The sequence below is a fragment of the Leptopilina boulardi genome, unplaced genomic scaffold, assembly GCF_019393585.1.
Source record: "Leptopilina boulardi isolate dan_hultmark-lab unplaced genomic scaffold, ZJU_Lbou_2.1 LbouV2_121, whole genome shotgun sequence".
In the NCBI taxonomy this organism is placed as follows: Eukaryota; Metazoa; Arthropoda; class Insecta; order Hymenoptera; family Figitidae; genus Leptopilina; species Leptopilina boulardi.
In genome coordinates this window covers 1,858,180-1,880,078 of record NW_026137665.1, presented here as the reverse complement: position 1 = coordinate 1,880,078, position 21,899 = coordinate 1,858,180, and the positions used below count along the sequence as shown (strand labels likewise).

Here is a 21,899-nt window from a genome sequence, read left to right as displayed (position 1 = left end):
TTAATACAAATAAATCGAAATATGATTTATTTTTGTAGAAAAATTAATATTTACTATATTTTATAATTATAAAATAATACACAGGGTGAATGTGACGATGTGCTCTAGTCAAAGATTCGACGTATAATGTGATGTCCTCTGGAATTAACGATTCTGGGTTTGGACGGTTGGTTGCCATTATCCCCACTCAACATTTGTCATAATTCTCGTTAACTACCGCACCCTGCTCTAGTAATAAATTGACTTTATTGTTAAAATTAAAAGTTACTAAATTTTTACTAGAGTAGGGTGCCGTACTTGACGAGAATTATGAGAAACGGCGAGTGGGGACAATGGAAACCAACTTCTGCTAAAGAAGGTTCTATAATAGGTGTAAAAAGCAAGTGCAAGTCAAAAAAAACTATGAGTGCAAGAGGGATAGATACTCTAGCTATCTCTCTTGCACTCATGGTTTTCTCGAATTTGCACTTGTCTTTTGCATCTATTGTAGAACCTCCTTTAGGCTGCAATCCCATGGCAGCGTTTTGCGTTGCGTTTTGTCACTAGACCATCAGTGTAAAAGAGATGCAGATATATGTTTGTTATGTTTACACTCAGGGTCTAGTGACAAAACGCAACGCAAAACGTTGCCATGGGACTGCAGCCTTAGGCTTAAACACGCTCGGTAGGTTTCCATTGTCCCCATTCGCCATTTGTCATAATTCTCGTCAACTACCACACCCTGCTCTAGTAAAATTGTAGTAACTTTCTTCTCAAAATTAAAAGTTACTAAATTTTTACTAGAGCACGGTGCGGTAGTTGACGAGAATTAAGACAAATCACGAGTGGGGACAGTGGAAACTAACCGCTCGTATAAACAGGTGTCAAATTTCTTGTGGTGGGCGGTGGGAAAGGGGTCATGTTTGTTCCAAAACGCTAGTTCCGAAACTTGCCACCGCAACTGAGGGCGCAATACAATAGAGGTGTGTGGGAAAATTATGTTACTTTTCGCAGAAGTTTTCTCCCACTAAATACGTGATACTCATTATTTAATTAACAACCACTTTATTAACAACTTAAGATGATATGATAATATTACATTAATTAGTTATTACTTGCGAGTCTATCTTCTCATATAAGTTAATTCTCTAAGCTATGCAGGTAGTTAAAGGAATGAACGTTCTATTTAAGGCCTAAGCAGAATGAAATCTCTAATCGTAAATCTTAAGCTTTTACATGAGAGAGAAAAGGACAAAAGATATTTCTATCCTTTTCTCTCTCATGTAAAAGCTTAAGATTTACGATTAGAGATTTCATTCTGCTTAGGCCTATTCGTATCCTCCCTCGGGTTACGCCGAGGGGCGAGGGAAAGGTACAATGGCTGCCAACCCCCACAGGTGTATGACTTGTTTACATTTATGTCTAGTTCTAACCTTAAATACTGAAACGTTTATTACAAAAGTTATTATATTTTTACGTGTTGTGTATTTTTACTGTTTGTGCGTTGTAAAAAACAAAATGCCTAGTTTGTGTTGTATAAACAAATGTAATAGAAAGAATTTCTGGTAAAATTTAGAAATATAAATTTCGCAAGTGGTCATTCTACTTGGTAATTGAATTTCCACATTTCTTAATATCATGAAAACTGCTAATAATGTCAATAATAATGTAAAATTCAGTTTTGGAAATAAGTAAAAATTCATCGAATTTATAATTTCATCTTTCATCCTATCTTTTTGAGGTTAGAACTAGACAAAAAAATAAGTTATACACCTCTATCGTGTTGCGCCCTCAGTTGCGATGGCAAGTTTCAGAACTAGCGTTTTGGAACAAACCATGGTCGGTAATCCCAATACTCCCACCACCAGAAATTAGAGACGGTTGGTTGCCATTGTTGCCACATCCTGCTCCAGTGAAAATTCAGTAAAGGCCAACGCACAATAGGTTCGCGAACGCCGTTCCCGAACGAATCGAACATAACCTCAATAATGGAAAAATGCATTAAATAAGGTTATGTTCGATTTTCCACTAGTGCAGGGTGCGGTAGTTGACGAGAATTATGACGAATGGAGATTTTGACTAGTGGGGACAATGGAAACAAAATGTAATTTTTTAATTAAAAAACACAGAATTTACAAAACATATGTATTTATTTAAATACTTATAGAAAATTTACTTTATTAAATATATTCTGCGAAATTTTCGAAACGTTTATATGTATATTACTATTTTATGTATTTAAAAAGATCCCATGATTATCTAAAGGCGGTTCCAGAATAGGTTCAATAGCCAAGTACAAGTGCAAGCGCAAATCTCATGAGTGCAAGAGAGATAGATATATAGACTACCTATCTCTTTCGCACTTATGAGATTGGCTCTTGGACTTGAACTTGTCTTTTGCACCTATTGTAGAACCTTCATAAAAGCACCATTTTGATAATAATTAAACTTTGTTGAGGAGAGGTGTGAGTAACTTACAGCATTATTATTGGAAATTATAAATTACATTTTGGGAAAAAACAATTTGAAATTTGAACAAAATGTAACATAACCTCAATTCAGTAACGTATTTTTTTTAAGAACGTCGTGTAGCATTATATTCTTTGACGCAAGCAACATGCGACAAATGTCGTCTTAAATTTCGAAGTTCGCTAAAATTTTTACCACACTTTTTACATGAATGAGTACGACCGCAATCGTATTTTTGATGTGCACGTAAATTATAATCGTGACTATAGCTTGCACCACATGAATTGCAAATAAAAAATTTATTAAATGTTTTAAATTTATTTTTACATTTTGGATTTAAGGAGCATTGAAATTTTTGATGTTTTGCTTTATCACAATAACGTTTAAAGCATCTTTCACAAAAATTACATTTATGACTTCCAATTACATTATTTGTTTGTTGATCGTAACATTCCAAATTTTGCGATTGAGAGATGAATAATGGATCTTGCATATTTGAAGAATTTAATTCTTCCCATATATTTGTATATTCTGAAACATATAATAAATGAATAATTAACAAAAATGTTGGAAATCAAAAATTTGCAATTAAAATTGACGATATACATTAACATGCATAAGAATTGTATTAATAACACGAATAACACTATGTGTAGAAAAAGAAAAAAATAATTGGGAAAATTTCTTATTAGACCTAGTTAAGGTATGACTTTAGGTATTGGGATCCGAAATCTTGTGTAACTACTCAACCCTGAACCCACTTGCGGCAACCATCTTGCAGTTTTGTCTCTTTCTTTATACATATGTTAGACAGAGACAAAGTAAAAAATGGCTACCGCAAGTGTGTCGACACCAGATGGCGTATCGCAGCTCTGCGGTTCCCAATAACCGTTTCCGAATTGAGATTTTTATCGCATTTCTGATAAAGTGTATACTCGGGAAGTATGCAGTGTCCTTTTTTCACGCGGTAAAACAAGGAAGGACACTGCATACTTCCCGAGTGTACACTTTATTAAGCATGCGCTAAAAATCCCAATTCGGAAACGGCCTATGCCTCTTTAGTGGCCTGACGTCAGGGGTACCAACGCAACTGCAAACCATCGTCTGCTTTTGATGTGTAGAATCAGCATAAGGCCTAGGCAAAATAGCTTCGCCAAAGGACTTTCGCGAACGTGAAACAGGAGTTAGAAAAGGACAGAGATTTATTTGTATCCTTTTCTATCTCATGCATCTCGTTCGCGAACGACTTTCGCGAATCTATTGTGCGTTGGCCTTTAGATCAGTTTCGATTCATCGACGGTTTGCAGTTGCATTGGTACCCCTGACGTCAGGCTACCAAAGAGGCATAACTAAAGTCATGCCTCGGCACATAGGCCGCCTAACTTTATACGCTTTATACGGTGAAAATCCGCTCTATGTGAAGCTCCACGAGAAGAGAGACCTTAGAAGCAAAAAATTTTTAGGTTATGTTTGTGATTTTCGGATTGAAAATATACAAAGAGGCTCCAACTCTTAATACAAACCACTGATGTTTTTGTTTTCATTAGATCCAAAATACTCAATAGAAATTGATTTTAAGTTTATATAATTAAAAAAACAAACATTTTATCAAGCTAAAACTATCACTAAACATAAACTAACATTTTTTGCCTTTAAGGTCCCTTTCCTCATGAAGCGTCATATATTATAGTATAATTTCAGTTTAATTTTAGTTTAAGATAACTTCAAAACAGAAAAATGGTTTTTAACGCAAACAAAATTTTAATAAAAATTAATTATAAACAGTTTTAAAAAATACATTTTTCGCTTCGGCGTCCGTCCGTCTGTCCGTCGTGCACTCGTATGGTTGCCATGGTAACAGTTACCATAACAACCGTTACCATAACAATTCACAAATAATGTAATTATAAATTATTTATTATATATACAAATAACTTTTGATCTGCATTTAAAAAGCCACGATTTTATAAATATACGTAAAAACGGTTTTTTGGCTCTAAAATGAAAATTTAGAGATGTTTGGAAAATATAAAATACATACCATTCTTTTCAGTTTTTTTGTGACCTATAACCACCATTAATCCGAAAAGAAATTTATTCTCTATATCACACCGTATAATTTACTATAAATCAAAGAAATAGTTAATAAATAAAACTATAAAATTATATAGAATTGTTAACATATATATATTTTTTTTTTTCAATAATTACAATATGAGTTATTACAATTTTTTAAATGAGATTTAAGACTTGTGATTCGTTTAAAAATTTGTTGACATTTATGACATTGATGAATTTTTCCACAATCGTGTCTTTTATGATAGGTGAGATTTTGTTTGTGGGAATATTTTGCATGACAAACATTGCAAATGAATGTTTGCTTTTTTCCAAACATAATTGATTGTGGATTTTCATAACAATGATATTTTTCATGACGTATTAAAAAACATTCTTCAGTGAAATATTGATTGCAGTAAAGACATTTTATGTATTTTGAATTTGTGACTTCTTGATTTGCTTTGTCTAGTGCAAATGATTTTACGCTTATTGATTGAGTCAAAAAATTTCCATCACCATCTGAAACAAATTAATTGGAAACATATAGTTAATAATAATATTAATAATAATAATAATTCAAATCAATGATTTCAATACATTTACATTTTCTATATATATTTGTAAAAAAAATTGCTCAAAATAAGAAAAATTAACTGAAAATAAAATACATAATCGTAATGGCTGGTACTCTTCCGTGTTGACATATGTAAATGTTTAAAAAAAAAATTTACAGTGATAACTGAATTTTGAATAATAGACTAGACCCAAATAACAGTTATAAAAGTTTTAGTAATAAACAACCACATTTTTAATAAATAATACAAACAAATAGCTGAAATAAATATTGTAAAAAATATTAATATTAATATGAAGCGTCTATTATCTGAAATTTCTTCTGCTCTCAGGGTTGGAAAATGAGGCTGCTACCAGCAGGGTTGCGTATGTAATATACCTCAAGTAAATAACAGAGTTTTTTACGTCTATTACATTTGTAAATTATCTTCAATTTTTCTAACGCAATGCATTTTTTTATGGTGGGGGGTATTTTACAAATGTAAAAAAACCTATGTAATTTACATAAAAAAAACTCTGAGTTACGCGTAACTGTGCAATCCTGCCTACCAGTCTTCTCCTCCTAGTTTTATACGTTCCCAACCCTGGTAGGGCAGGTCTGGTTGGTTTCCATTGTCCCCACTCGCCATTTATTCTAATTCTCGTCAACTACCGCACCCTGCCCTAATGAAAATTTAGTAACTTTATAGTAACTTTTAATTTTAACAATAAAGGTGCTTTTATACATCCAGTATTTTGGTCAAGCAATCGGCTGGATTGCATTTTCACGATTGTATCACTTTTGATTGGCTCTGACAAATATTACATTTTCACCTTGAAAATTTAATTTTGTTAGAGCCAATCAAAAGTGATACAACCGTGAAAATACAATCCAGCCGATTGCTTGACCAAAATATTAGAGGTATAAAAGCACCTTAAAGTCACTAAATTTTTACTAGAGCAGGGTGCGGTAGTTGACGAGAATTGAGCGTCACAATTCCAAAGCTATTGACGCTCGCTGCTACTCGACTACCAATAGAGTGTGCGTCAGAGCGTCGAACGAGTTATAGGCAGATATGGGTAGGTAGAAAACCTCGAGTATAATACAAGGTATTTTACGTGTAATATACACGTATTATACGATATTGACAAAAATTAATTATCGATGCTTTGATAAAATTTAAATTATATTAGTATTTCTCTTCTAAATTGAGAACAAAAGCACATTTAAAATATTAAAATTTTCTACGAAATTATTTCAAATAAGATAATATTATTTAACTCAACTGAAAGTTGTCAATTGACAAATATTTCAATATTTTATTTATTAATTAATACTTATTTACCAACAATAAATCAGAAAGTAAATAACAAAAAGAGGTTATGTTGCCAGTGATGTGGCTACAAAGTCAAAAACCTGGAATTTTACAGTATTATACGTATAATACGTCATTTATGTATTATACGTAGAAAACCTCCAGAAAAGAGCTTTTATCCATCTCTGGTTATAGGCCGCTTCCGAATTGGGATTTTTACCGCACTTTTGATAAAGTGTATACTCGGGAAGTATGCAGTGTCCTTGTTTTACCGTGCGAAAAAAAAGACACTGCATACTTCCCAAGTATACATTTTATCAAAAGTGCGACAAAAATCCCAATTCGGAAATGGCCATAGAATTGGGACGTTCAATTATGACAAATGGCGAGTGGGAACAATGGAAATTAGCCGACTGATAGCCAGAGATGGGTACGTAATTTACATCAGGTAATTTATATAGTTTTTTTACCATGTACTTTACGTCATTAGTTTTCTACAGTAATTTACGTGTATCAAATCTAACCTTAAATTTATGATTAAAGGCCTGAGCAGAATAGAAACGTAACCGGAAACGTAACTGCAATCGGAATAATGAGTTAGAGAAGGATAAACTTTTAATTACTTTGGTAATTAATTCATAACAATGATGAAAATGATAATAAATTCAAAGCTATAAGGTAAATGCGCTAGTGACATATTTTCCAACCCTGAGAGCAGGAGAAGGGATAAAGTTCCGAAAGAGGTCAAAATGAAAATAACATTGAAAAGTGAAATCAGTTTTTTTTTGTAAAATTACAACCCACACAGCACCCAAAATTCCCTGAAACTTGACAGAACTTCACATGATGAGATTAGGAAACTTTAGTGGCAAGGTTCATACAAGTTTGTGTCGATGTTTAAATGTCCACATGAAAAGAATATTCACACGAAACTTTGAGGAAATATTACACTATAAATATTCACGTGCAATGTTCAGTCAATGTTGTGTCAATATTGAAATTACATTTTCGCCTAGTTATAAAAATTTCATTTACTAATATAATAAGTATAGGTGAATATTGACACAACATTGACTGAACATTGCACGCGAATATTTATAGTGTAATATTTCCTCAAAGTTTCGTGTAAATATTCTTTTCATGTGGACATTTAAACATCGACACAAACTTGTATTAACCTTGCCACTAAAGTTTCCTAACCTCACCATGTGAGGTTCTGCCAAGTTTCAGGGAATTTTGGGTGCTGTGTTGGAAGTTGTAGTAGATTAAAGGCCTAAGCACAATAGAAAGGTAACCGGAATCGCAATCGCAAACGGAAGAATTAGTAAGAGAAGAACAACAATATATGACTATCCTTCTCTAACCCATTCTTCCGTTTACGATTACGATTGCGATTACGTTTCTATTCTGCTCAGGCCTTAGGGTACGGTCACACTATCTCATGCATGCTCTGTGTATGCATGCAGAAACATTTGGCCGGTCACACTTCAACGAAATCTAGTGAATGTTTAGTAACTTTCTAGTTACAATCGAAATTTTTAGAAAATTACTAGAAAGTTACTAAACATTCACTAGATTTCGTTGAAGTGTGACCGACCAAATGTTTTTGCATGCATGCACAGTGCATGCATGAGATAGGGTAACCGCACCATTAAGAGTATGAATTCACAATTTAAGGTTAGAAAACAGTTTTAAGGCCTAAGCAGAATAGCTTCGCGAAAGACGTTCGCGAACGTGAAACATGAGTTAGAAAAGGACAGAGATATATTCGTATCCTTTTCTATCTCATGCATCTCGTTCGCGAACGACTTTCGCGAAGCTATTGTGCGTTGGCCTTTATGGGGTAATAGAAAAATGAGTATCATTAAATCGCAATAATCAACTGTTTCTATTTACCCCTAAATTTTTCAACTTTGCTAAAATTTAGGGGTAAATATGAAACAGTCATTATTTCTTACAAAATTTATGAAAAAAATTCATTTGAAGTATGCAAATGTTAAAAAATACAAAGAATTACGTAAAAAATGGTGTTAGTTATAAAATAATTCAAACCAATAAATAATAATGCATTACATAAGTTTAAAAATAAATCATGTTAAATACTATATGTACTGATGAGAATATAGATGAATACTTTTTTCAATGCATTTTTATAATACTGAAAATTGTGTTGTAGTTGATAGAAACAATTTCCAGTTTTTAGGGGTAAATAGAATAACAGAATACTTAGAACCTATTGGGAATGATCTTAGGTTTAATGCCGTATTTATTTTTAAAATTTTTTATTTAACTGAAATAACTACTGTTTCGATTTACCCCTTGTTTCTATTTACCCCAACTGACCCTAATTAAAATTTTTTAATTTTTACAAAAAACTATCTTTAAATGCAAGTTTTTGATTATTAAAATCATTTTTTTGTAGTAATGTAATTTTTAATGCAATGTTTAATAAAAAAAACAACTTATTTAATAGTTTTATTTAATTTTATTTCGTTCTCACTACAGTGGAAATAAATCCACAGTATAACCAATTCAAAACTAATCAATAAATATTACAGAATGTGTATAGTAATGATTATTTTTCTATATGAAAAAAACATTATTCATATAATTTATTTCTCTTTGTAATAATTATTTTTTAAAAATAAAAGTTGAGAGAATTGTTTAATAATTCGTATGGATGGAAAAAAAAACAATTTTTTTTTTTTGTCTTTTTAGTGTGGTTGACGAATATTTCTATGTGGATCAGCAGTTAAATCGATAATATAAACTTGTTCATTTTGATGTCTTCTTCTTACATGCTCATAGGCATGGGATGTTTTTTTTGTACGAAATTCACAAAAAGGACATGCAAATCTCGGTGCTTGTTGACATTCATATTTTAAATGTCTTGTTAAGCATCCCTTTAATTTAAAAACACTGCTACATTTTGGACATGGAAATTTTCTTGATAAGACATCACTTATTCTAAAATTACTATTATTGCCATCAACTTCCGAGAAGAAGAAAAAATTTTCTTCTTGAATTGTAGCTCCGCCGTGATCTTCAAAAAGAAATTTAGATATTGCACCTAAAACAAGAAAAAAATTTAATTAACAAATAATTATTTTTGATTTAATAAAATATAAAAGTTAATTTCTTTTTTTTTTTTTCTTTTTTAATTGAAAATTACTAAAGACAAAACAAATTACTAACATAATTGAATACATTTATATATAACACTACCAACTTTTATCAATGAGGAAGAATTTTATTAATAATATTAATTATTATTTATTATTATTAATAATATAATAATATTAATAATACATTACTATTCTTGAAAAATTAATTTTCTTTCGTAAATTTTTTCATCGCGAAAATGTTCCTTTTTGTATCCATTAATTGGTGGTAAAATTTTAAAACGCCTTTCAATTCTAAAAATTGAGTTATTTAAATTTAAATTTTTGAGATTATTTAAAAAATTTTTAATTTTAATTTATTTTATTTTCCATTATTAAAAAGAGTTTTAAAATTTAAAAAATTTTAAAAATAGTTAAAATATTTTTTTTCGGAAACTGAAAATAATTAAAGAAAAACTAATTTTTGTCAAGAACAATAGAATATTTTAAAAAGAAATCAATTAAACACGACTTTCTTTGTAATTATATGAATTTATTTCATGTTGGCACCAAACATACATATTATTTTAACAAACAAAAAAAACCCCTTATTATTATGTAATATTTGAAATTATATATAAATATATATATATATATATATAAACATCATCAAAAAAATTCAATATTTTAGTATTCATTAAAATTTTAAATGCACCTAAAATTAATTTATCCTAAAGTCTCATAAGATGAGTATAAAAAGATTTTATGGTAACAAAAAGTGAAGAATAAAAAACGAGTATATATATATAATAATTATACCGTCGATAATATGAGTAATTATTATTATTATTATTAATATTTTTTTTTAAGTTAAAATTTATAAATGCAAATGACAATATTGTATAACGATTATTTTAGAAACATTTTTCAAATAGTATAAAAAATTATGCAATTTTATATTTATATTATACTGGTACAATTACATTTATCATGTATGAGTATGAGTCGGATTTATATAAAAAATTTTTCTGTGATAAAAAAAAAAATTTGTTTAATTATTTTGTTCATATTTTAGGCTTAATGATCTATTTAGTTTAGATTCTTCTCGAATTAGTCGTTGTCTTGCAAATCTAAACCATTCGGAACCAATATTTTGAAATTCAACTTCAGTCATGCCTGGAAAGCCAGTGCAAAAAGTATCTGAAATTTAAATTAATAATAATTAATATTGTATACACAATTATTTTTAATTTATACTAAAAAATAAAATATTTTAAAAAAAAATTTTTTTTAATTTTAATAATAAAAATTTTTAATTTCAAAATTTTTGTTAAAACAGAAATATTGTGCGCGATAGAAAAATTTTCGTTATTTTTATTTTATTTATAATATATCATTTTCCTTTGTTGAATTACCTTTCATAACTTGAACGAAGCCCAAATCAGACACTTTAATATTATTTTTTCGACCTTTCCAAGAGCATTGCAAGGCACAGGAATTTGTGAACATTTTTTTTAAAGCCCGATGAATATTTTCTTTCACTGAACGACCACCCATGTGAGTCAGCATTCTTCTCTAAAAATTCGTGATATATTAATAGTTAAAAATTATTTTTTCTTATTTTACAAAAAATCGTCAAATCAATTTTTTGAAATTTAAGCAATCAAACTGGAAATGTCTTAATATATTAACAATTTTAAAATCATTCTTTGGAAAAAAATTATTAATTAAAAATTTTTTTTTAAAAATGGGAAAAAAGTACAAAATCTTAAAAAAAAAAAAAAACGAAATAAATAATGAAATATACAGCAATATAAAATCGATTCTGATGAATTTTTGATAAAATTTAATAAAATAAATAAATTTTAATCTAGAAAAATTTTGTAGGATTTTATTTATTTATCCGAAATAATTTTTCTGTAGTAGATTTTGACAAATTTTTATTCAATAAACTAATTTCTATGTAATGGAATTTTAATTTTAAAATAAATTTACATTCTAATGAATAATTTTTTACATAATTTTGATTGAACTCAATTTATATTAAGGGAATTTTTATATTGTATAGAATTTATCTATAGTAATCGAATTTCCATTTTACATAATAGAATATTTATTTAAATTTAATCAATTGTAATAGTAGAAAATTTTTAATTTAAAATTAGGGCAATAAGTAAAAATTGTATTAAATCAAAACTTTTCTAAATGAAAATTCTGCTGTAAAATATAGAAATTTTATTAATTTCAAATTTAAATTTATAATAATAATAAAAAAATAATAATAATGATAATAATTTTTAAAAATTCTATAAATTTATTCAATAAGAATTACTTTTTATAGAAATTACGTTAAATATAAATTTTATTCAATAAAAATTTCTATATAAACTTTTAAAACTATAAAACCATAAGTTTTTTACTTTTTTAAAAGAAAAATATTTTCTAATTCATATTTTCTAGAAAAAAAGTTTTTTCGAATAAAATTCTTATTTAAAAAATAAAAAAAATTCCGAACTTTTGATTTCTAAATTAAATTTTTCTAAAAACATTAATTTTCTTAAATATTTACAAAAAAATTATTTTAATATTTTAATTTTAAAATATTTAAAAAAAAAAATAATATTTTGTGTTAAAAATTTATATTGTAGCAAATACTTCAAAAGGAATGTACATTATAATGTGTCATTATTTTGAGCAAAATTTTTATTTCCAATAAATAAGTTCTTATTTTTTTATTCTTGGCATTAAAAATAAAATAAATAATAATTTCAAAATAACCATTTTTGATGATAAAATTACTAAAATAAATTTTTAGCTTTCTTAAATGTCGAAAAAACTATTTCATTTATTTCAAAAAGTGATATTAGAAAGAAAAAATTAAAACGTTAAATAAAAAAAAATTTTGAATAGGAACCATCATTATAAAATAAAAATGTAGATAGATTAGTAATAAAAACAATGACTTTCGGGCAAAATAAAAAAAATAAAACAAAAAATAATATTAAAAGTAACAAAATTTGATAAAAATACAACAAAAAAAAATTACGAAAAAAGATAAACTAAAAAAATTAAATAAAGATAACAAAATTAGACAAAAATATGAAAAAATTGAATAAAATAAAAAAATTAAACCATATAATATATAGGTATATACAAACAGAAATAAACAAAAATAAAAAATAATAAAATAAAAATACAAAATTACCAAAAAACGATGAACATAAAAATTCAAAAAGTCATTCTTACAATCATCACTATATAAAAATATTCTCTAAATCTGAATTAGTAAAAATATTTACTAATTTGAATTAATGACTCACTTTTTGCTTCTGAATTAGTAAAATTTTACTAATTATTAGTAACTTTTACTAACAATTAATAAAATTTAACTAATTCTAAAGCAAAAAGTGAGTCATTAATTCAAATTAGTAAACATTTTTACTAATTCAGATTTAGAGAGTAGAATAAAAAAACTTTAAAAATAAAAAAGAAAAAAATTAACTTACAAATTGTACAACTGCTTCTTGATTTGTTGCAATTAACATCTCAAAGTGATTAATACTTTCAATATCATTCATTGGAAGAAACTGTATGAAAATTGGAAAATCATTATCATTTAGCACTACTTGAGGTTGAATGGGTTGCATTTGCGAAGACATATGTTGCATTTGTGAAGACATTTGTTGCACTTGCGAAGACTGTATTGGTTGTATTTGTTGCACCGGTTGTTGTAATCTTTCAGGACCTTCTAATTTATCATCGATTTTCTTGATGTCATAATGTATAATTGTAAATAAATTAAGTATCTTTTTGAAATATTCTGCAAAAATAAGAAAATATTTCTTTATAAATGCAATTTGCAATCGTATAACAAAAATGTTGCACTGAATATTTTTTTAATTGCCTCATTTTTGTAAATATAAATTTTTTCAAACTCACCCATTACATTAGGTCCTGAAATATTTTCGTTTTTACTTTTTTTCTCTGAATTTTTTTTATCTGTAACAGAAATAAATTGCGAATAATTATAGTTTTGTTTTAAGGTCAACAATTTTTGTTATAATTATTTGTTTTCAACAAAATTTTATTTTCACATTTTGATCTTGTCAGAGAAATAAAATTTATTAAAATAGTTATAAATAGTTATATAATAGGGTCAAAATTTCTCAAACGGTTCAGCTAAAATTATTAAAAAAAGTAATTAATTTTCAATGGGAATTTTATATTTATTTTAGTATGTATTAAACCAAGTCCACTGCTTAGCCGAAAGGCTGAAGCTTAATAAATTAATAATAATTAATTTTCTACACACGTTTATATAATAAAAAAAATTAATTTTGTTAAATTCTACACAGTTAAATTGAACATCGTTAAATTCTACACTAATTAGTTGTTGGATAATCAAAAAATTTTTTTTTTAAATTCTACACAATTAAATAAACTCTACACACGCTTATTATTTAAATATAAAAATAATTTTAATAAATTCCACAGAACTAAATTGCACACTGTTAAATTCTACCCAAATTTATTTTAAAAAATGGGAATTATTATTGTAAAATTTTACACATTCAAATTTAAACCGCTAAACTCTACACATTTTTTTTATTAGAAAAATTTGATTATTTTTAAGTATATACAGTTAAATGATTGATAAAATTATTTTTTAATTAAGCTAACTAAGTTAAATTTAATATAACATTATCCGAATATTATTTTTTGATATATATTTGCGTTTATTTATTAACGTAAAGCTAATTTTTTTACCAAATTTATAGAACTACTTTTTAATTTCTTTCAAATTTTTTTGCTAAAATATTGTAACGCATTACCGTTACTTTCCCACACAATAAAATTTTTTACTGTCAACGTCATTTTTTATAAATAAATAATTTCCTTACAATCACCTTTTAGAAAAATAAAGGTAAGTTAAATAAATTAATCAATGGCGTTTAACTTACCTTTATTTTTCTAAAAGGTGATTGTAAGGAAATTATTTATTTAAAAAATTATGTTAACAGTAAAAAATTTTAAATTGTGTGGGAAAGTAATGGCAATGCGTTACAATATTTTAGAAAAAAATTTGAAAGAAATTAAAAAATAGTTCTATAAATTTGGTAAAAAAATTAGCTTTACGTTAATAAATAATAATAGAATTTAAAAAAAAAAATTTTTAATTATCCAACAACTAATTAGTGTAGAATTTAACGATGTTCAATCTAACTGTGTAGAATTTAACAAAATTAATATTTTTTATTATATAAACGTGTGTAGAATTTAACAGTGCAGAATTTAACACAACTAATAAACTGCGAAGAAATTTATTTTGTAGAATTTAACTGTGTAGAATTTTATAGTAATAATTTAAATTTAAAAAAATTTTTTTAAACAAATTTGTGCAGAGTTTAACGGTGTTCAATTTAACTGTGTAGAATTTAACAAAATTATTTTTATTTTTAAATATAAACGTGTGTCGACTTTAACGGTGTACAATTTAACGAATTAATTTTTATTTTTAAATATGAATGTGTGTAGAGTTTGTCGGTGTGCAATTTAACTGTGTAGAATTTAACAAATAAATTGTGCAAAATTGAACTTGTGTAGAATACAAAATTGGAGAATTTAACATGTAGAATTTATACGGTGTAGAATCTAAATGTGTAGAACTTGAACCGCCCCATAATTTTTGTTTTAAAAAAATTGTTATTTTAAATAGTTTTTTAAATTGTTTATTTTACCACGTTCCAAGACGAAGGGACTTTTTGTTGAACTTCTTTTGTTTTCAAATTGGTCAACTGAATTTCGAAGAATTTTTTTTTAATTAAAACATAAAAATTTCAATTGTCCATAACTCTTTAACAACAACAAAAATTTTGGCCTAATATTTTCAGAAACTTATTTTGACTACACAAGGTGTAAAAAAAACCATTTAACATTGAAAATTAAATTTGTTAATTTTAGATAATCCGTTTGAGAAATTCTGATTCAATAAAAAATGTATTTATATTACCTTGATAATCCTCATTTTCTTGATCATCAATGTTCATTACAATTTCAGGATGATGTTGATTACTTTCACCAGAGATTGAAATCAGATCAACTTCAGTTAAATTTCTAAGTAATGGTCGTCCAATTCGACCTAAAAAAACGAAAATAAAAAAATGTATATTAGAATAAAAGAAAAATTCTGAATTTATAGCCTGAGAAAAATTTAGAAAAAATATTTTTAAAATAAAATGCATTTACATAAACTTATATAAAAAAAAATAAAGAAACAATAAATGTGCTTGAAACAATTTTATTCATCAAATTTTGTTATTGTGTATTTACAAACAATTAAGTAAACGTCATTTTTTTTTTATAAATAAATTAATTTAAATTTATAAAAATACGAGCATGATAAGCTTCGAAGCATTTGACACAAAGAAATGGTGTGTCTGGACACGAAATGCAAATTGTCGAAACTCGAGCTGCTCTACTTTGCGCATATCCAATACTTTTTTCCTCTTTTAAATTCATGTAGCAAAATTTACAACGGCTTCGTACCCTTATACTGAAACAAATTTATAAAAATAATTATATTCTGTTATTGAATCTATGAGAGATGTTAAGTGAAGTGATTAAGGTGTAACAATTTTTTATTTTTACTTATTTTTGGTAAACAAAATTTTTTTTTCAAAAAAGCATTTTACCAATCAAAAGGGCGTGAAAAAAGCTATCGAAACTGATATTGAAAAAAATTTTATTTCATTATTTAATTGAAAAAAATTATCGAAGTATGGAAAGAAATTTTTTTTCACCTTGATCACTTCATGTGAAATTCCCCATATATGGGGCAAAATTTCTCAAGTGATCCAACACCAAAAGTGCGAACAGTTTATTTTTTTTTCTTAAAGTCGTAACTATAATATAGTAAGGTTAAAATAATTTTTATTAAATGTCTTCAAAATTCAAAATCTAACCCCCTTTTTTGAAAATTAAAAATATTTTTGATTTCTTTTTTTTGAAAAATGACCCTTTTTATTAGATGCTCATAAATATTCCCCACATTAGAAGTGTCGGAATTTTTTTGATGTCAAAGTAAAAATTATTATTTTTTATGAAATATTTATTTTTTTTACTAAATTTAATTAATTAATGTCTCGAAAACAAAAAAACGACATTTTTTGTATTGAAAATATACATCGTAACCTTTATTTTAGGACAAAACAAAAATAAATAAAAAAAACTCAAAACTATTTTTAATTCCAGAAAAAAAGGGTTTAATTTTTTGAAAAAATGTTTATATCACTGAAAAGAGCAGGAAAAAACCTTTCGAAAATATAAATAGGTGAAATTTTTTTCAACCTTATTGTACAAAAGTTACGATTTTTCAAAAATTCGCTCTTCATATTTTACTAAAAACTTGAACCCTCTCCCCTTCCTACAGATTTTGATAAAACCTAACAATACTTTGTGATCGAAGTAATTACCCTTAGGGCTAAACTATTTTTTTTGCAAGTTTCAGCCTGATTTGAAAAAAAAAATTTTCTGGTGGATCACTTCATAAATTTTGCCCCATATATGGGGCATTCCACGCCAACTCAAAATTTTATCGATTATGATATTTTTTATTTGACTACAATTTTTTTTTATCTTTCCGTACTCTACGAAAAAGAGTTTCATGATATTTTTTGGATTTTTTTTTATCAAGCCCTTTACAATGAGATGTGGATTTTTCACAATTTCCAAAAAATTTTCAAAAATGTATATTTTATAAATGGCTTGTTTAAAAAAAAATCGAAAAAATTATGTAACTCATTTTTGTAAAGTACGAAAAGCCAAAAAAAAAAAATTTATCTAAATCAAAATTGTTAAAATCAATAAAATGTTAAGTTGGCGTGGAATGCCCCATATATGGGGCAAAATTTATGAAGTGATCCAACTAAAAAAAAAATTATTTTCAGATCGGGTTTAAACTTTTACAATAATTAATATTTTTTACCTATTTTTACATATTTTTTACACAATTTAAAAAAAAAACTAGAAAAATTGATACAGTTTTAAAAAAATTTTGAGCATGCAAAGAAAATCTTTGTTTAAAATTTTGAAAAATTCATATCTCATCGTAAATCGATTAATTAAAAAAAAATTCGAAAAAAATAATAAAACTTTTTTTCGGTTTTTTCGTAAAGTACGAAAAGATAGAAAAAATTTAGCCAAATCAAAAATGTAAAACATAATACATAATATGTTGAATTGGCGTTGATTTTCTATATATTTATATTTAAAAAATAAATCACTTACGGTTTCTTATACTTTCTTGACTTTATTGGGTAGTATTTCTCAAGTCTATGAAGAAAATGATTGCCATAGGCATAAAGACAATCGGATGATACATAATCACACAGGTTATCTGTAAAAATATATGAATTATTTTTTAATTTTAATAATAATTAATAAATTTTTTTTTTATTAAATAAACATATAACAAATATATAATAAATAAATACTTCAAAAATCCATAAAAATATAACTAAATGTGAAAGTACACGCAGAAAAAAGATTTCTTTGATTCAAAGAAATCAATTTTTTTGACAAAAAAGAATAAGAAAACAAATCAAAGAAATTGGTTTCTTTAAATCAAAGAAATCTTTTCTCTAGGTGTAGAATAATATACAGAGAAAAGCAATTATTTATAATGCCAATTATATTTGTTTGAATCGAATCTTTTATTTTAATATGAAATATATAATTGTTTATAAGTAGAATATATTTAAAAAAAAATTGTTTTAGAGAAAATGGATTTTTAAATAATCAATTTAATTTTATATAAGTAAATCCAAATGAAAAAATATAATGTATCTCAATGTTAAATAACACTTTATTTGTAGTAAAAAAATTTTTTATTTATAACGAAATAAATCCTAATTTAGTTCTTTGCTGGAGATAAATTTTTTTTTTTTTATAATGTACAAATTTAAATAAATTATATTTGTTTAGTCATTTCGAATAAAAATAATTCTCCATCTTTATATGTATATGTATAGTATTGATAATATTTATTATTGATATGCGTATGGATAATTAGCAGAATAATGAACTCTTTGATGATCTAACAAATGATGTCGTCGTTTAAATCGTTTGCTGCACAAACTACATTCAAATTTTGGTGAAACATTACATTCGAAGTTTATATGTCGTCTCAAATTTCCCTTCTGTGAATATGATTTTCCACATGTTGTACACAAAAATGGTGGACCTTTTCCTCGCAATATATCTAAAACATAATAATAAAATTCAAATGTTATTAAAGTAAAAAAAAAAAAAAATTCAAACATCAAAAAGTAACAAAATTGTAGTGGAATTTAAAAAATATAACACATATAAACATATATTTTTATGATTCTTTAAAAAATACGTTACGGCCTTTCTTCATCGTCCGTGCCTACGTTATTCAACGAGGAATAATTAACATAACCTCCATTTTTTAGCTTTCCTTTTATAATTTCATTAGCGTTCAGAAAACAAAAGGGAAAAAAAATTAAATTTTTTTTTATTCATTTTGATACTTTTTTTTTAATTATACAAAATATATTGGTTTGATAATTTTTAACTAAAAATATTATTTATTATTTCAAAATGCAAACGACCATCACCAAACGTAACTGCGCCTGCGCTACTATTACTCTTTCATTGGTAGAAAAAGGCGCTTTTATTTAAAATGCTTTAATATAAAAAAATGTTTGGAAAAAAAATGTAAATGTTAAATTTATTGTTGTTTTTATTATGTTTAGTCATTATGAATTTTAATAAAAATTATTTTACAATTATTATTACTTTAATCTCGTTATAATTAATTTGTTAATTTTAATTTTATTTAAATTTAAAAGTTAATTTTTATAAGAAAAAAGCTATTTTAAATTAGTAAAATTATTCCTAGTGAAAATTAATATAAAAAAAAATTTATAAAAATGATGATTAGAAAATAACATTACAAATAAAGATAAAAAAAATAAAATTTAAGACTTAACACTATTTTTTTTACTGTTTTCTAAACATTTTTATATATTAGTGCATTTTAAATGAGAGCGTCTTTATCTATACCAATGAAAAAGTTGTAGTAGCGCAGATCGTTTACATTTTTTTTTTGATAAAATTAGAAGCAGTATCATCAGTAAAGTTCTATAATATGTTTAGGAAAGTAAAAAAGACGAAATTAACAAAAATAATGAACAAATTTTTATTTTTATTTACAAATAATTAAACTCAAACTGTTCCAAAGAAGAAAATTACAATTTTGACTTGTATAAATAAACAATGTTTTAATTATTAATTTAGTAATTAATTAATTAACAAATAATTTTTTAATATTTTTATTCAAATTGAATATTTCCAAGAGGTAAATGTAAACTTTGATGTTCAGTTAAATGATGACCGTGTTTAAATTTTTTAAAACAAATATTACATTCAAATTTCCGTGAAACATTACATTCAAAATTAATATGTGCATGGGCGATTCTACAAACGAAAGACGAAAATGAAGAAAATATGGACACAACATTTTTTTCTCATTTAAGGTCTGAAAAGTACTTTAACTTCATGTTAATGACACTAAAAAAGATACCTGAAAGTGGCCAGACAAAATATTAAAAATTACAAAAATTATGGTTGTTTATAAACAATTTATCAAGGAAATTAAGATCGTGTATAGAAAATTCACATTAACACTAAAAATAATGGATGGATTTATACAAAATTTATTACTCGGGGGTTTTCGGGGTCGCTGATTATGAATCCGAGGTCAGTTTTTCAAAATTCAAAATGGCGGATGCAACATGGCGGAATTTTTTTTTAAATCGTTTGGATTTGCTTAAAACTCTCTACTCGGGGGTTTTTGGGGTCGCTGATTAAGAATCCGAGGTCAGTTTTTTAAAATTAAAAATGTCGGATCCAATATGGCGGACTTTTTTAAAAAATCGTTCGGATTTGCTTAAAACTCTCTACTCGGGGGTTTTTGGGGTCGCTGATTAAGAATCCGAGGTCAGTTTTTTAAAATTCAAAATGGCGGATCCAATATGGCGGACTTTTTTAAAAAAATCGTTCTAATTTGCTTGAAACTCTCTACTCGGGGGTTTTTGGGGTCGCTGAAAATGAATCTGAAATCAGTTTTTCAAAATTCAAAATGTCGGATGCAACATGGCGGAGAAATATTTAAAATCACTGGAAACTATACTTACTTCAGACAAATATATTAAGTTTTTTCAAAAGTTGTCCGCCATATTGGATTCGCCATTTTGAATTTTGAAAAACTGACCTCTGATTCGTAATTAGCGACACCGAAAACCCCCAAGTAATTATTTTCAGACAAATATATTAAGTTTTTTCAAAAGTTGTCCGCCATATTGGATTCGACATTTTGAATTTTGAAAAACTGACCTCTGATTCGTAATCAGCGACTCCAAAAACCCCCGAGTAGAGAGTTTTAAGCAAATCCAAACGATTAAAAAAAAAAAAATTCCGCCATATTGGATCCGCCATTTTTAATTTTGAAAAACTGACGTCGGATTCGAAATCAGCGACCCCGAAAACCTCCAAGTAAAGAATTTAGATTCATAAAAAAAAAAATTTTTTTTTTCAAAATTAATATACAAAATAAGCTTGACCGCTCATAATTCCCTCGTTTGTAGAATTACCCATGTCTTTTTAATGTGCTTTTATGTAAATATGATCGGCCACATTTCCTGCAAGAAAATGGTGGATATTCTCCTGAATATCTAAAACAAACAAAAATTAAATATTAATAAAATTAAAAAAAAAGTATATTAATAACATTTTAATGCTCTCATGGAATCAAATTAATATTGGAATTAAAACCTTACCAAATTATTTAAATAATAATAAACATATGGTTGTAATTAAAGAATTTGAAAATGACTTTTTTTTTATAAATTATTTTTTATTATTATATGTTTTATCATTTTTTTTTCTCACACATAGATTATATTTAATAATTATCATAATAATAATAAAATAATTTTTCAGTCCGTTCTATATTGAGGATGTTTAGAAGAAATGTGGTTTATCAAAACATAACGTCTATAATATGTCTTGTGACAAATATAACATGAATATTTTCGAACTTTGTCACATTCAAGACTTTGATGTCTCTTTAAATTATCCAATCTTGAATAACTTTTTCCACAAACACCACATTTGAAAGTTTGATTTTGTTCGTCCTCATTTGTTGGACTATAATATTTTTTTCCTAGAATTAATTGTCGTGAAGATGATCTTATACCAGCGAATAATCTACCTAAAACATAAATATTTTATTTATAAGTCATTTTATATAAATTTTATAAATAAAAATCTTTCTTTCAAAAAAAAATATATATATATATTTTACAAATATTTACAGTGCATTAGTTTATGGAATGATAGC

General features: G+C 26.1%; 2 protein-coding genes and 1 long non-coding RNA gene across 3 annotated transcripts; all 3 read right to left on the bottom strand.

The window, feature by feature from the left end:
* Positions 1-10,412: 10,412 nt before the first annotated feature.
* On the bottom strand, positions 10,413-15,613 carry LOC127286385 (uncharacterized). The gene is made up of 5 exons (XM_051312791.1): positions 15,486-15,613; positions 13,415-13,474; positions 12,982-13,295; positions 10,891-11,050; positions 10,413-10,675 (listed from the first exon to the last, which is right to left on the bottom strand). The coding sequence occupies exons 1-5, from the start codon at positions 15,520-15,522 to the stop codon at positions 10,527-10,529; spliced, it is 720 nt and encodes a 239-aa protein (XP_051168748.1). The 5' UTR covers positions 15,523-15,613; the 3' UTR covers positions 10,413-10,526.
* Positions 15,614-15,757: 144 nt separating this feature from the next.
* Positions 15,758-17,867, bottom strand: LOC127286561 (uncharacterized). The gene is made up of 2 exons (XR_007843758.1): positions 17,762-17,867; positions 15,758-16,028 (listed from the first exon to the last, which is right to left on the bottom strand). It is a non-coding gene; the product is annotated as an uncharacterized LOC127286561 (long non-coding RNA).
* Positions 17,868-21,462: 3,595 nt separating this feature from the next.
* LOC127284879 (zinc finger protein 772-like) lies at positions 21,463-21,880 on the bottom strand. The gene is made up of 2 exons (XM_051310590.1): positions 21,874-21,880; positions 21,463-21,770 (listed from the first exon to the last, which is right to left on the bottom strand). Exons 1-2 carry the CDS (start codon positions 21,878-21,880, stop codon positions 21,496-21,498), a joined length of 282 nt encoding a protein of 93 aa, XP_051166547.1. The 3' UTR covers positions 21,463-21,495.
* Positions 21,881-21,899: the final 19 nt, after the last annotated feature.